Below are 16,889 nucleotides of genomic sequence, written 5' to 3' on the forward strand. Positions count from 1 at the left end.
TTTCTTCTTTTTTTTGTAAAAAGACTTTTATTGGAAAAGAGGGGGCATTGTAAAAAGCAAAGAGGGCTTACCCAGCACCAGTAAAAGGAGGACAAGGCCACAGTGTCCCAGCAAATATAGAGACAAGAAGGGACAGAAGGAATGAGGACATTGCGACTGAAAAAGATAAGACAATGCTCATAACTCTAGGGAGATTCTTGGGTGGCGAAGGAAAGGCAAAAGGTGGTTTGTTGACAAAAGGTCAAACACAGCTCATTGAAAACACACACACCTTCTGGATGGTCTGCTTATGAACAAGCCTGTACTGGATATATATATTTATATATATTGGAGGGGGGAGGCAGAAACAGACATTCACACACAGCACCCTGGGCAGCAGGCACTGAATTAGCCCCTTGTAAGTCTGAGGGGCTCAAAGCGAAACCAAAGTAAGTCCTGCTGCACACAGTCACCTTATGAGGAATGTAAGGCAGGCATAGGGCTCCCCCCTTCTCATTAACTCCCCCCTTTCCCCTCCCCTCCATTACACTCTCCAAATCAGTTTCCTCGGCTAACTTAATTTGGAGTTTTGCCTATGGGAAGTTGCATGGGGGACGAGGAAACCACAGGCCTCGCTGCCAAGCTTGCAAGAGAGAGAGAGAGAGATGCGCCAAAGGGCCATATGGCTTCAGCCAAGGAGCCCAAAGGTGAAGAACTCTATCCACAACTTAGCAGAGCCCAGCCGCATCTCAAAACGCATCGTGCGGAATTCCGGGGAAACAAACCAGAGCAAAGAGCACCGAGATGCACAGATCGGGAAGAGGGGAAGCATGGTAGAAAGGAGATGTTACAGGGAAGGCAAAAGGGCGCTTTCTTCACGACAGGGTGCGCTTGCTCCCTAGGAAACTAGTGATTAGAAATGGTATGTCAGTGAAGGGCAAGGTTGTGGAGGCAGAAGAGGGGTGGGATGTGGCAAAAGGTCTGCCAAGCTGGGAGGGACCACGCTGGAGCTCCAAGTGGTGTGTGTCCAAGAGGGTTCAGGCACCATGCCCTGAAGACAGTGGGGCTGCATCCATCGTTCTAGTCCTTCCCCTTTCCTTTTCTGGCTGCTTAAAACAAATGGAAGATCATTAGTGCAACACACCACATACAGGGGCCCCACACATTCTCATTTATTTCTGTGCTGGTCCGGCATTTACTAGCACTCTTAACACGCCAGTTGACCACTAGTCTCCTGGATTTGCATTAGCATACAAGCTGTGCATCTGGAGCACATCCAGTCTTGTCGCTTTTTGGGTTCCTCCTGTCTGGACACTTGCACTTGCCTTGCAGGTATAAAGATTCTACCATTTATTGACACCTCACTCCAGCCTCCAGCTTCTCCCCATTCACACAAATGCACCCCTGGGGGACAAACACTGTGGGCTTTAGATTCCTCTCAGCACCTGAAGCACCATATAATTGCAATCTTGTCATCACCTGGGTGCTTGTGAACTATCACGGGTGTTTTCTTGTAAAAGGTCAGCACGTATAAAGACACCAGTGAGACAAACACTCAGCTCATGAGTCAGCTGTAGTTCTCCAAGCAATACTGTGCTGCCAGTGTGTTTTAGAGCAATATGGCAATTGCCTAGAAAACTGCATGTTTCCTAATTTGCCATCCCTAACACAGGAGTTATATCCTTCTTGGATCATCAAGAGTAATGCGTGGCAAATTATCTAAGGCAGGAAAAGGGAGCCTAAGAGCTGGGACTCACCTTTGGATTTTGACTTGGCCTTAGGAGAGCAGGGCTTGGTCACTTGTATAGTTTCCTGGCACTCGGCATTGTAGAGGGCCTTCTTCAGAGTGCCCGAACGGGACTTCAGACCTGTTGCCGAGTCACAACCACCCCAGCTCTCAAACTTATACTTGCAATCAGCTAGGAGAGAAGTTAAGAGCCATTAGATCTGTTATAGCAAACAAACAATGGTCCTGTCCGTGAGACACCTAAGATCCCAAAGAGCGTTCACCATGGCTATCTACCAAATTGCTATGAATCATGTCCATGCGGCTCAACAAGTAGCAGATCTAAATGTTACTGGGACTAAATGTTAGCTGGATCAGGGTAAATGGATTGGTAGCAACTGCTGCACAACATTGTCATGGAACTAGGAACTTTGTGGTTTGTAGGCCTGACTCTTTAAAATACAACACCAAACAAACAGGTAATTTTCAAGGACCTGGTACATGGATAAACACCAATGCTGTAAATAGCAAGCAAACAAAGGGGAGGAATCCACAGTGGAGGGAAAAAGGAAGCTGCAAAGCTAGCACTGACTGCCAAACCTCTTCTCCAGCCAGCCACAACCTAATTCCTCACTAACCTAAATAGAGAAGAAGCAGACACAGGAGCATGGAAGTAACTAGGAAGTGGGAATAGCAAGACAAAGGGAATGTGTGAGGCGTGGCTTAAAAGTGTAGAAAACTTCCAGTCAGCATTCAAGCCACTTAATTCTCTGCTCAGATCCAAGTTATTTTCTGGAATCTACTGTCCTCTGTACTCCTGGATCCTCCTTGATCCCACTGCCCTGAGAGTTGTTGGGAAATGATGGTATATCAGGAGTTGCTCAGAGTATTGGACTGAGTATGGACAGATAATCTGGTATCTCGACAGAAGGCGAGTGACATGGAAGCTGTACTTTTATCTCTTGGTGATGGCAACCTTTTCAGTGGGACCCAGATAAAAGGGACTCTGCCCCATACTGCCACCACCATCTTGTTTCCCTTTGGATCCAAGACCCCCTACCAGAATCTCTCTGTCCTTCAACCACTATAGATATTCTCTCTCAGATAAGGAGTAAGGTAGAAAGGTAGAGTGTGTGCTTTGCACCCAGAAGATTCCAGGTTCAATCCCTGGCACTTGCAGGCTGGATGAGCCATCTAGGCAAAACTGAGCTTGAGGGACTGATAGTCCAACTTGGTATAATGCAACCTTATCTATGCTCCTAAGCAGAAGGACAGTCTTCCCCAACCGTCTGCCTCCAGATGTTGTGGACTTCAACTCTCATCAGCCCTAGCCAGCACAGTCCATGGTCAGGGATGAAGGGAGTTGCAGTCCAACAACATCTGGAGTGCATCAGGTTGGGGAAGTCTGCTTCAAATGAATGACAGCTGCCAGAAACCGCAGTCAAGTATCTCTGCGGAAAGCCCAGTTGCCTCCAGAAGCCACAGAATGTGCATCTAATACAGAAGTGCTGGATGCAGAACGAGCACATTATCAATTGCAAACTCACTGTAAACAGCAAAAACCGACACTGCATTAACGTTGGCAGTAAGTTAGCATACGGTGTGCACATGACCCCCAAGACTGAATGCACACTCCTCGCTAACTGCCTGCAATCGTTCCAGGCAAAGAACCACAATTTCTCCAGAATTTGTTAAGCTGGTAGGCTGGCTGGCTTCCCAAGGTCCCATTTAAGACTGGTGTGTCATTCCCTAAGTCTCACCCTTCTCTCTCTCAGGGCAACACACACACTCACCTCCAAATTCCTTCTTCCAGTTGCAGGGGATCTTGCACTTAAGTTTCTTGGTCTCTTCGTTACAAGTTCCCTCGCGGAAGCCAACACCACAGTCTTTGCTGTTGGGGACGCAGGGACCCCAGCGCCATTCCTCGCAATCCGAGCCATTTTTCTTCACCTTTTCTGCAGTGATCATAAGGGAGCCGGCAATCATTATAACACACAACAAACAGCTTCTCCTTTTCCCCCAGGTCACTGTAAGGCATTAAATGCAGCCCCTGCCCACGCCCTACAAGCAAGCCCTCAGAACATCAGGCTGCATCCCACTTGCTAGCCAGAACTCTCCTAGTCAGCTCACCTTTCTTATTCTTGCCAGCCTCAGAAGATGCAGCCAGAAGGATCAGAACCAAAAGCAAATAGAGTCCACGGACCTGCATTCTGTAGAAGGAAAGGATAAGGAATCAACTCATGCATCAAAGCCCTGCAGTGATGGCTGGTGCTCAATGGAACTGATAGGGTGGAAGGCAGGGAGGCCAACAGTAGGTGGCACCAGAGCCAATGACAGGAAGAGAAATGCAATTCTAGTTTTGTCCCCACCCGCCTTCTCCCTGCTGACTTCTGCAAGGGCAGCATTAAGAGTATGGAAACTGAAACCCAGAAGGTTTGGGAATCAGTTATTAGTAATGGCTGTATGATTCACAACATATTTTGAGCAAACAGCTCTCTTTCTGAGGGCTGTTATCAATGGTACTTTCTTTAATAACTGGCGCTAATGGACTGGCAACCTCAGTGACTTTTGCAAGAGTGACTCAGTTTGGAGCAAGGAGATACAAACAGTGATCTGACAAAGAGCTACTGGTATTTGTCTGAAACACACAGAGAGTAGACCCACTGAAATTAATAGACCTGGTTAACTAAGAGGTCCATTAATTTCAATGGGCTACTCTGAGCAGGACTAGCACTGGAGACGACCCACTGGGATTAACACAATGCCTTTGAGAGCATTTCTTCCCTGCCATTGCTGGGATGTCTGTCTTTTCTTGCTCTGTTGTGCTTCCCTTTTTTGGTGTGTTGTGCCACTTGGCAAGCCCGCACAAGGCCTGCACTTACTGAGACACAAACACGCCATTCCCACAGTGGTGCGAGTCAATGGGCACTTCCCCTCACAATGAGCCTTTGGCCCACAAGGTAAAACAAAATGACGTTATTCTCCTGCACCTATTGTGGGCCTATGGCAGAAATTGAACAAGACTCGGGGCCTTTCCCCCCTTTTAATAAGCAAATAAATAATCTGAGGAGCACTGCAAACTTTCTACCCCACCCTGGTCTCTGACACCCCCCTTTCCTAGACTGCAAATCTAGAGCAACGAAGTGGAAACTGGGAAAAAGCAAACCTGCCAAAGGGATTTATGCTGCTGCTGCCTTTCGGAAGCCAGAAGGCTTCTGCGGGCTGGCAATAGTGAGGCCCTGCTCCCCACTCCCCTCAAATGCTCCCACATTTTCCCTCATTTCCCACTGCCTCTTTTATCTGGTGCTCAGCAGGCTACCTCGCCAATGCCAAAGCTCCCCGAGGTCGGGGGGATCTCAGCTGCCATGGAATCTTTATCCAGCTCAAAAAGAATCCAGGGTGGGAAAAGAAGCCCCCAACAGGCAGAGTTTTTGAGAACTAAAACAGAAGATTAAAAATAAAAGCTCAACACAATTAGATCTCATGTGGAGCTTTAGAAGGCAGGCTGCTCCCCCTGCTGGCTCTCTTAATGTCAGCCTATTACCATATCCCCACAAAAGGTCTATCTATGGAAACAAGGCTCAGCGAGAGAGCGCAAGCAAGAGTGTGCCCGTGTGTGTGTGTATGTGCGCACCATAAAGAAGGGAAACTGCAGGTGTAGAGAAGAAGCAGGGAAGTGAGTGCACTGTAGCATTGCAGCATGTCAGCTAGGATGTGTTTCTGCCCACAGACTCAGTGCAGTACACCAAGAGATCTGAACTGCCTCCAGGGCAGATGTTGAGAGTAGCGGAGTATTCAACAGGCAGTTTGGTGAAGCACCATTCATCTATGGCCTAGCTAGAGTGAACTAGTGGCCAGCCTTGTGATTCTCTTCTTATAAAAACTTTGTTTCAACAAAGAGTCTCACGAGAACATTGGAGGAAAGACATGTTACTCAGGTTATTTTATTTTTCCAATACCTGCAAACAGATAACAGGGCAGGAATGCAAATCTTACTCACCTGGAAGAGTCCAGCAGTAATGAAATAATAAATAAAGGTAGATCCAGCAAACTCATTCACCTGGTGCTCCCACACTAAGAGTGGTGATGGAGGAAAGTGGGGATGTACCAGAAAGCAAAGGGACTGCTTAGTTCTACAGAATTTGCTAGAGCATCCTTTTCTGTATGTGTAACACTTTTCAATGGCACCAGGATGACAAACTGTGAGTATGTCTATACCACGGAGGGGGAGGTCTTTTGTTTGCCACTGGATTTTGGTAATTTTGGCCTTAATTTATCAAGTACTGGAATGCTGAGGTACTGCACTGCCAACAACCACAGCTGATTTAAGCTGCAGTTCTGCAACTCCTGAAATGGTTACAGGGGGCCCCAAAGAATAAGTGGATGGCACAACTTCCATCTGGGTTTAAAATATAGATCCTCCTACTCTCCCCCACAGTTTTTGCATCACAAAACTCATAAATTAACTTGTAACAGAGCCACACGCAAAACACCAAAATTATTCCCCCTTACACCTCTGAATTCTGCAATTTGCATACATGATGCACATGTTCATGCTTGTTTTGCATGTTTTATTCTAATTCCCATAGGCACGAAGCAGACTACGCAGGGCACCAAAGATCTATCCTTGAACCAATGAAAATCCTGATCAGCCATTTCCTGGCTTCCGAGTTGTTAACAGTCTACAGAGCCTAAAGCTTAGAAATTTTTTAAAAGATACATAAAAATAAAAGGTGATTCTCAATACCATGACTGATACATGATTTCAAAGTTGCATGGTGCTGCAGCGGAATTTACATCGTTCTATATACTAAAGGTGAGTGGTAGCACTCTAGGCTGAAGCTAAGGCTCCAGAGACCTGGGCATGAGGACTGGAAACTTAGCTTAGCTGTTTAGTTAAGGCTTCTGGCACATGATGGATCTGGGGCTTTTGCAGTGCGGTGGTTTTGCATTGACTTTGAAAACATGCAACAACTTCACGGTATCTTTGTTGTGCTGGGGGATCTAACTAGCACATGTCTTCCATTATATGCACTTGTGGGATATTTAATCCTCCTTCCAATATGCCCGTGAAGAGGAAAAAAGTGGGGGAAGGGGAAAAACAGGTTATAAATGGTGCTTTGGACAAGGCAACTTGGAAGTGTATCAGACACAGTCCTTTGCCTCTGCCCCCACTGCCAGAGCAGTTCAGAGGAACCGATTGCATCACAGACTGGGATGAAACATGCCGTGCTCAGTGTAGGGGAAAGAAATAGCCCGGAGGACCGAGGGAAAAGAAACACTAGGTCAGCATTTTTGCCCCTTCCCCCACAGTGTCCCCCAGGCAGCCCACTGCAGAGAGCAGCTCTCTTCATTATTCAGGCTCCACTGGGCTCACCTTTTGTATGTCTGTTGCTGTGAAGCGGCCAGATTCATTCTGAATTGAACTGTCACAGAGAATTACACAGGCTGGGGAGCTGAAGGCAACGCCTAAGGGACGAAGGCCACTTCCCCTGCCCCCTTCAGCAGGGGAACTCCCCTCGGGGGAGACAAGGGCCTGTCAAGGCAGAGCCCAAGAGGGCAGGAGCTCAGCACCAAGAGTGGTCCAGATCCAAGCTCTTCCATGACTGGAATATCTGACAACAAGATTTGCCAGATGTGGGTCATGGCGGTCTGAGCCATTTGTCCCCCTTCCAGTGGGAGTTAAGGAGGCAAAGAATGGCTTCTGCTAGGCTCAATAACAGATACCTAGCAAGTTGAAACCTAAACCATCTCTTCTGTGACCAGCTACTGTAAAGCTTAAGTTATTTTGGAAAGAGTAATAGCAAGAGTCTAAAATGAATAATACCCTATGTGAATATATTGTGTTCATTTTGCAGGGGGGACGGCACTTTCATTCTGGACCAATTCTCACATTAGGGTTTGCAATCTGGTTGCTGCTTCCACTTGGTCAAGTTATGGTAAGTTTTAAACCAAGCAGGAATTTAATTTATTTGTTATATTTATATTTTGGCTTTGGCTTTGTGGGGATCAGAGCCTGGGTTCTTCAATCCGAATCGAACACCCTTAACCGCTACACAATGTGGGCTGGGCAGATGTTGTTCAATTTTCTATGATAGCCCTGTGGCCTCCAAGGAATGCTGGCAGAAATGTCAGAAGTAACCCCATGTTCTGCCAATCCTTGATGTGTCTTCCTGCTTCAGAAGCTGCTGGCATGGCATGAGACCTGGCTGCACAGAGCAGCAAACAGACCGCAAAGGTAACAAATCAATCCAGGCTGAATGTCCCTCCCCACCAAACAGCGAACATGAATTATTCCCCCGGGAGATCATCTTCAACTTCTTCTTGTTATTAATATTATCTGAATAATTTTCACTGTGGAAAAGTGCTGCACAGCAACCAGGCATGGCCTGAAGGCTAACTCAGCTCACAAGATCTCTGTGGGATTCCTTGTTTCTTTCCCTGCAGCTGATGATATCTGTAATGACTGCAACTAGTTGCAAGAAGGTAGGGAACAATAGCCTAAATATGGAAGCAACGGCAATACACATTAATGTAGGTTTACTCAGTGCACTTCTATCTTGAGCTGGCATTTTAAAGCGGATCAGATCCTGGCTTATCCTAATCTGTTTGGATGTTACGGAGAACTCTGACTTAAATGCAAGCAAGATCTCCACACTGAAACCAGCGTATAAAGGAGGGGCAAGGGAGGAATACATGGCCACAGTGCTTGTTCATGGCTTCATCTTCTACTATATATTTTGGAATGTTACTTTTTCTGTTTGCTGTGCCTTTTGACATTTCTTAACATCTCTTAACCAAATTTTATGTGATGGTTCCCGAGATTGAGGGGCAAGTCTTTCTTGGATAAAACTGGATTCCATTTTGAATCAAGATGGAGAACTGAACCTTTCAATAATGTACTTTTAAACTACCCATTACAAAATTGCCCCCCCCCTTAGCATTCCCAATCAACATGAGGGTACAGGGCTGCTAGTAAACTATGGTATATGAACCCTGGGACAAATCTGTCTGAACCTGGTCTATTTGGTTAAGTGCAAAAGCATCACTACAATATCCATTTTGTTCTTCATTTTGCCTTTATTTCTCTTTCTAATGCTGCTTGGCTCTTGTGTGCTACAAATTCCACAGTAAGAGCCTCATCTCCTCTGGACTGGCCTATTGCAGTTCTATCATCTTGGTCTCCTGGAGCTCTAATTGTCCTTTTCTTCATGCAAAAAGAAAAAAGAAACACAGATAATTATCATCCTCAGTTTCCTCCTTTGACCACTTCAAAATCCAGCAAAAAAACTGTTGTTCTTGTTTAGATATGCTCCATGCACTTATTCTGTCCTGTGGCACGGGTCCTCTGCCCTTCCCTTCTTGGCATCAGCCTGCAGTCTGCTGTTCTCTCCAGCTTCAGCAATCTGCCTCCTCTGCAGTGACTGCTGTCAGGAACATGGCCAATCTCCCAACGTGCAGTGGGAGGGTATACCTTCCTCCGTTAAAATGTAACAATTAAATTAAGAGCAAATGCAAGGAACACATTTAGCATGTATGCTGGATGGGGGAGAAATATGTGGCAAGACAAACCCACCTGAACCTGAGCACATTTGGCTGTGGAAGTGATGTGGTTCAGTAGAACTAAGAGTAGCCATAACTAGGGCTAGAAGCACGGGAATTTGCTCACCTTGTTGCAGAGTCCATTTTTTTAAAGTAAACAGAATAGTTATATGCAAGTTCTCGAATGCAGACTCTAATAGGACAGGTGTACAGCGGGCAAGGAGAGAGGAGAAGACACTAGTTTGCACAGTAAACAAACAAACAGCAAACCAGCCATGCAACTGACCTGTGTAATTCAATAGCGTTCTTAGAAGTCAGGACTTGTTTTGTGCTACGCCATCTGCTGAAGGCTAATTTTGGGAGGCTGCGCTTAGTTCTGCAACCCACATCACTACCACAGTCCTGTTTGCTGGTAACTGTGGGAACAGTTGTCGTTGTCTTTCTGCACCTCAGCAGAGTGCAAGCATTAGGTCCTTTACCTTTCCAATGAGCTTAAGGTAAGAGATGGGCCGGTGGCTACTGTGAATTCATCTGAAGTGAAGAGAAAGCAAAACTAGAAGAAGAAATCAGCTTATTCCTTCCTTTTCAGTTTTGTTCTTCTGTGCGTATACTAAGCTTTCTCTCCCAAAATTGAAACATTTATTTCAATGCTTCTTCTCTCCTTCATCCCTCTTGCTGATCATTTCAAGAATGTACTCTATTCCCTTGTGGGACAAAGCTTTACAAGTCGAGCAGTGATACAGAACGAGACAGAAATTAAAGGAAGGGAGTACACCAACTATCAGATATTCTGTGCATGGGGGTCAGGGAGAGACAGTTTAAACAATCCCAAGTGAGAAATTTATTGTTAAGATGAAACTAATATTTGGGGCAGTTCCCCTTCCCCTACAGAACCCTTGATATTTTTGGTGAGCTGCTCTCCCTGGATCCTCGACAATTCATTATATGCCTGTCGCGTTTAACTTTTCCTGTATCCAGGTCTTAGAGCATACCTCATTTCTGCTAACGCTTTCTCCTCACAGGCTGCACATGCTGAGCTGCAGCTGAAAATTTAGACATACTTTGGCAACAGTCAGGATTGCCAAGGATTTGTCTAACCCTGGACCAAGTCCATGGAAAACCTCTGGGTGATGCTGGAATGGGGTCGCAGGTGCCAAACACAATAACGAGGGGCCCTTTCACTTTCCCTGGCCTCCCTTCTCTGCCAAGCAAGATCTGTTCCAGGTGTCACTTCTAACCCGGTTGTCGGCACTTGGAGATTTAGATGCTGCACTGCCTCCTCTCCACCAGATGAGTCATCCCGCATGCACTGAGCTCCTTCACAGTGGCAATGCAAGATTCTCTGCCGCTTCAAGCTCACCTATTTACTTGGAAGTAAGTCCTGTTCAATCAGCGGGACTTACATCTAAGCAAACACAGAACTGGGCTCAAAGTGTCAACAGCAGCATCTTGCTACACGCACCCCTATTAGAGCCAATCTACTTATCTGTTTTCTCCAGGTGCCCTGTCTCCTCAAATAAGTGGGATGGTAATCAGCAGCTCTCCCCTGCCTCTGAGTTTTAGTGCTTACTGCAGTCAAGCAACTTGTATATTGCCTCTGCAGGGATCTCCATAAAGGATGGGAAGAATACACAGCCCTCTCCTCAGTCACAGAACACATTGCTGGAGGAGGCGTGCTTTTTACAGGAACCGTCCAAATCTCTGTCAGAACAGGAAAAACTGTCAAGTCCCCGTCCACCCAGCTGTTCTGGTTTGCTTTCTCTGTCCTCAAAGGCATCTGCACTCGTTCCAGAATGTAAGCACTGCTCACCTGTCTTACATACAGAATCTCTCAGGATGGGCTGTTCCCACTTTGGGGGATAATAATCCCTGCTTCTCTCTTCCTAATAAGTACCAGCTTATTATGCAAAACTAATTTCTAATCATTCCTAGTTCTGCTGCTGCATAAATGCTGAAGGAAGGACAATGGAGCAAAGGATTATAAAGGTGTTAGCAGAGCCACCATATGTAATACCTGACCCTGGGGGCGGCGAGTGAATCCCACAGAGCTTATTTCTCGAACCTTCCGACAGAGTTCTCCTCATTCACTACGCCAAGCCAGCCACAGGGCATATAACAATCTATATGAAAAAATATATAAACTGCAAAATGCTTATTTGTCATCTTGGCAACCACCTGCAATCCTGTACCCTTTCCCGAGAATACACCCCATTGAACACAACAGGCCTTACTTTTGAGTGGGCATGTGCAGGATCTCACCATATGGTAGGCTAAGCTTCATGGCCCAGAAGGAACTTGAATAGTTGCTTTCAACCCTCAAAACTAGCACATGATCCACTACATTGCAAGTGACCCACACTCCAGTTTTCCCTTATTTCTTTGGCTCCAGATTTCCTTCACATCAGGGTCACACCCACACCACACACTGAAAGCACTCTTGTACCACTTTAAGAGTCATGTCTTCCCCCAAAAATTCTAGGAATGGTAGTTCATTAAGGCTGTTAAGAAGACCCCTCACAAAGGTATAGTCCCCAGCACCCTTAACTAGGGCTGCCATACATCCAGAGTTTCCTGGACATTACTGGGATTTCAAAGGCAGAATTGACATTGGGGGGGGGGGAGCCATGACTCTTAAAGTGGTACGATAGTGCTTTAAATGTATGGTATGGATATGACCCAAAGTTCCCTCCATGGCAAGAAACAGATTTTCTTCATGGTGCACTGCAGATGTCAACATGATTACATGCTTATGTGGCAAGCATCATTATTAGCTCATCATCTAACAACGTGAGGAAGGCAGGAATATTTTAAGAAAAAGAGAGGCACTGCTTGCACACAATAAGATAGTGGTGGCATATCATTCAGAAAATGTTTGGATTTATCGTGTTAACTCACTCCGAAACTAGGTGGGAATAAACAGATTCACAAAACTTTTGAACTATTTCACCAACACTCCTCAGTGAGTTTAGAGAACCAGGCCAGACTAGATGGAAGTTTGAGAGAGAGACATGAAGCTCGCTTTCATCACTATGCAGGACTCGCATCTAACTTCTTCCCCTGCATACAGAGATGCTGCCAGAACAAAATTACTTAAACACTGACTACTTTGAAAACCATGGGCTCCAAAACAAGGGACGTATGATTTCTTTTGTGAGGGACAAAGAACTTCAAATAAGAGAGATCCATTAAATTAAAACATAGGGCATTTAATGGCAGCTGCAGCCACTCTGAATTGCTAAGGTGCCCTGACCACCCACCTTCTTTCTGGTGTTTGCTTCCTGCTCTGTCTCGAGAGCTACCACATGCCTTCTCCTCCCAGCCCTCTCCGACCTGTTTTACCATGAGCCCTTCCTCTTGGGTCCTTTGTGTTTCTGCATCTTTGGACTTGCCCCCTCCTTCTTATAAAAATGCAGGAAAAGTTGGCCTCAACAGTCCCCTCAGGTTTCCATTTCCTACAGCCAAATGCAGCTTCAACAATATGCACGATCCTTCCACTCTCTCCCACCTCCTTTCCCTCAGGCTGTGTCCTGGCAGGTTTCAGATCCTTCCTTCCCTGCCTCCTCTCCTGCCACCTTCTATTCTCAGGCCCCCTCCTCTTCCTCACCATTGCAAATGTTTCCTGGGGTATACATGGCACAAGCAAAATCTCTCTTTAAGGCTGCATCCCAACGAGATTCCTTCCCCACTGATTGAGCATCAATCTGGAAAGAGGACAAAGCTTACCTGGGAGCAAGCCCCACTGAAGTCAACAGGACAAGACTGCATTGTCAAGGAAGAAGCACCAAACATTGCCAATGTTTCCATTTACCTGGGCTGCCCTACTTAGCATCTATCCAGCAAGATGGATTCCCACTATTCCCATGCGGCTTGCTAGCCTTGGGTGCCCTGAATCAGCACACCTGGCACTTGAAAAACAAGACTAAATAATCCCACTGGGAAGCACCCAATGAAACCACCACAACTTTAAACAGGGTGGTCGCACAGTGAAATCAAAAATATGTGGTGCAGTCTTTCGGGTATATGGCATTTCAAGCACTGAAACCAAGGAAAGTGATGCTCACTTGGGTGACCAGGGACCACCCAGTCTAACCTCCCTCATGGGGGGGGGGGTTGTGAGGATAAAATGAGGGACAGGGAGAACCACGTATGCCAGCTTGAACTCATCGGGGGAAAGGTAGAATATAAATGCTAAAATAAATTAATAAAATAAATTAATAAAAAAGCTAAAGAGGCTAGGGTACATAAGGAGGCTTTAGTCTCTAAAAGGTGGAGTGAACCCATAGAGGGCTATGCATAACTAGTCTCAGGAATGGTTGGCAGACACAGGGGCTCCTGACTAGGGATGTATGGATCTGTCAATTTCGGGTCTCCCTGTTTCTCATTTTTCCAACCCCAAATTCAATTCTCTACATTTCTGTAGCAATTTTCTATCTTCTTTTTTAATTCTCATGGAAATTCACCAGTATTTTAGTGTGAATTTCTCCTAATAAATCCATTGTTATATGCAGTTTTGCTCTAATACATTTCCCCCAAAGCAACTTCCCCTAATATTATGCATTTCTATGAGTGTTTTAGTTTACCCAGTACATGCATTTTTTTTACACCTTTCTTGGCCGGAGAACTGCACTGCAAAATTCAGGTAAGTGTTTCTGTTTGTGTATTGTTTCAAGAAAGGATGAACTTGGTTAAGTTCAGCTTTGAATGCAAACCTCTCCCTCATTCCCTACCCTTAACATGATCTTTCGGCCAGCAAAATAACAGGAATGCTACCCTGACAGCATGGAAGAAACGTTGCTTTTCTGATTGAGGTCTTTCCTATAGGTTTATCATCACCAAGCACAACGGATCAAATTTTAACAAATCATAATGGCATGTGGAGATGCAGAGGGAAATTGGTATCATCATCATCATCATCATCATCAAGAAACTCAAGAGTAGGAGAGCATTTGGAGACACAGTCAGAGATCTCAACACTATCATGGCTTAAAATCCAGCTTCAAATTCTGCAAAATTCCAAGATTCTTGGCTTTCATAAAGTGGCCACTTCCCCCAAACCCACCAACTCATTAGGACTGCAGATTGAAATGAAAGACAGGACCTAAAATGTGTTATTGAGCACCCTCCTAAACACCTACTACAGGTACTCAAAATTTCCAAAAACATGGGAAGGAAAATCAGCATTCTTGCAAACAGAACAGTGAATCTAAAGTTGGTAAATATATGACAAACTGGTCTGAATTCCAACTGTAGAAGTAGTTTCAGAAGGTTTTTAAAGGTGCACAGCTCTGTGCATTCTGGCCATAGCCCAAGATCCTGAAGAGTAATGGGGGGGGGGGGGGAGGAGAAACAGGAATTACCTCAGTACCTCCTTGTTGCCAAGAGTTTTCAGGCTTTGGGTGTGTGGAGACCATCCCAGAACAGGAGTATCTGAAGAGCAGGATGCAGCCTTGCACCTCTGCTGTTACATCTATCTATAAGAAGGCTGGATAAAGACGCACTTCAAAGAAGCATGGATCAAGGCTTGGTAGAGGAAACACGCTGAGCTCTGAGGGAAGCCCCCTTTACGAAGGGTTCTGAACCATGGCTGCAACAGCTAGTGAAAGGGGTTTTTAAAGACTTGACCACCCACTTCCCCTCTCATAAAAAGAAACACACAGTTTGAGTGTGTGTGTGCTCAGAGTGAAACGAGGTGTCCTAGTTTCACTGGGACACTTCCTTCCTGGAACCAGCCATGGGGTGGCGGTGGGGGGTGGAATGGCAGACATACGACAACAACCTTCTCTCATTCTTCTCCAAGCTGGAGCAGATCCAAGTGGAGGGGCTTTTTCAATAGAGGTGCTCACATTTTGCATGAGATGCATTCTTGTGCTCCAAAATGCCTGGCTCCTGCCTGGCTTGGGGAGTTCCGTGCTGAGCGAGGGTCAACTCCAGCAACAACAGAACCAAAGGAGGAATGCACAGCACTGTCTCAATTGCAGCAGGAGAAAGAACCAGCAGCCATTGAAATTCTCCCTCCGTGCATAATCATAAAGCATACCACTGTGGGACTGACTGAATAGAGACCCCACTCTTCTGTTTCCCCTCAAAAAAATAAAAAAAATCCTCAACCAAAATTGCCTTGGAACTGGGTGGGATCTCAAGGGCATCTTTTGCAGACCCTTACAGGGATCAGGAATACCCAAGTCACAAACACACATCTCCAGTCACTAGCAATATTAGCCCAAAGAATCCGGATTAGAGGGTGGCAGGCACAAAGTGAGCTACATGCACTTCTACAGAGATGTCTGGGCAGAAGAACGCTTACTAAAGATAATAAGGGTACAGGCTCTAGCTCACTTAAGTAACTTAGCGCTCTTTAAGCCCTGTTGTTCCATTGCGACCACTTTCAATGTATGCTCGCAAACATATGTGCGCACACACTATATGTATGCAGACTGATCTTTCGGATTGCTTACTACAGAGAGCAGGGTGTGATCTTGTATATGTGGTACCAGATAGCATAATGAACCTAGTGCTCAGAACACAAATAAAACAACACTCCCTGGTAACTAAAGGTGTGGAAACACAGGACTCAATATTTGCATCTAGCACACAGGGCACACCCAGAGAAGTCTTCCCACCCTTTCTCTTCACCCTGCAACACACCGGGTTTTTCTGAGGGAACTAGAAAGATACAGGTTGGTTCCCCGTGGCGTCTCAGCATCCAGACTCTTGCCGGACTCCCAAAGATCCTGGGGCAAAAAAGTTTCAACCAACAGATCCGCCGCATCCCTTCACCATCAATGTTATTTAGGCCGGGCAGGAAATAACCGGCGAAAGGGATCAGCTCTGAACGGCTATCCCGCCGCTCCTCTTTCCCGCTTCCCCCTCTCGGAAAAGGTAACTTCGCGCCTCAGCCTGTGCATCATCTCGGCCCCTTTCTTTAAAAGCTGGAGAGGCTCCGGGAGCGCCGGGGGGTGGGGTGGGGAAGGACCCCTTTCATTTGTGATGGAGCCTCGACACCCTCCCGCCCGCCCGCCGTGCCAGTGACCAAACGTGTGTTACAGCGTTTACACTGGATCTTCGCTCGGGGCCGCTAGAGCAAAAGTTCCCGGGGAACTCCAAACATGGGCGCTTTATAAGGTTGGGAAAAGGAAACTCAAGCGCAACCAGGATCCCTCTTTCTGGGGACGGAGGCTTTCCTCACAGAGGTACACGAGTCGCTCGGGGTCCCCCGTCCCCGCCCTGGGGCACGGCTCTGCGGAGCGCACCTTCCTCCGCCGCGCGCCACTTTGGGCGCCGGCCTCCCCTTTCCCGCCGGCGGCGGCGAAGTTTGGCGCGCAAGAAGAGCGCGCCCGGTGCGCGACTTGCCTGGATGGATGCTGCGGGTCTCGTTGCCGGTGCCTGGGTCGCTCTGTCGTGACGAAGGCTGCTCCTCCTGCTTGCCGTGCCGCTCGCCTGGCCCTGCTCCACCGCCCGCCCCGCTATCTGGCTCCTTATCTCGCCTTGCCTTTCCCTTTGTGTCTTCAGAACTAGTTTAAGCTGGTCACATGTGGGCACAACCTTGCGCGGCACGGCGGCGGCGGCGGCCCCTGACGTCACGCCCAGCTGACCACCAAAGGTAGTTTGGGGAGCCCAAAGTTACTTCCAAGGCTCCTCCTCC

General features: G+C 46.7%; 1 protein-coding gene across 3 annotated transcripts; it reads right to left on the reverse strand.

Moving 5' to 3' along the window:
• MDK (midkine) lies at positions 1 to 16,829 on the reverse strand. 3 transcript variants are annotated; one of them, XM_053387207.1, is made up of 5 exons: positions 16,598 to 16,829; positions 3,836 to 3,915; positions 3,499 to 3,660; positions 1,737 to 1,898; positions 1 to 1,088 (listed from the first exon to the last, which is right to left on the reverse strand). In XM_053387207.1, exons 2-5 carry the CDS (start codon positions 3,912 to 3,914, stop codon positions 1,060 to 1,062), a joined length of 432 nt encoding a protein of 143 aa, XP_053243182.1. In that variant the 5' UTR covers position 3,915; positions 16,598 to 16,829; the 3' UTR covers positions 1 to 1,059. The 3 variants fall into 3 exon arrangements, with proteins under 3 accessions (XP_053243182.1, XP_053243199.1, XP_053243190.1); XM_053387224.1 differs by having other exon boundaries at positions 1 to 1,085; positions 16,598 to 16,824; XM_053387215.1 differs by lacking the exon at positions 16,598 to 16,829 and adding an exon at positions 14,605 to 14,771.
• Between the last annotated feature and the right edge of the window lie 60 nt (positions 16,830 to 16,889).

Source organism: Podarcis raffonei, chromosome 1, assembly GCF_027172205.1.
Source record: "Podarcis raffonei isolate rPodRaf1 chromosome 1, rPodRaf1.pri, whole genome shotgun sequence".
NCBI lineage: Eukaryota > Metazoa > Chordata > Lepidosauria > Squamata > Lacertidae > Podarcis > Podarcis raffonei.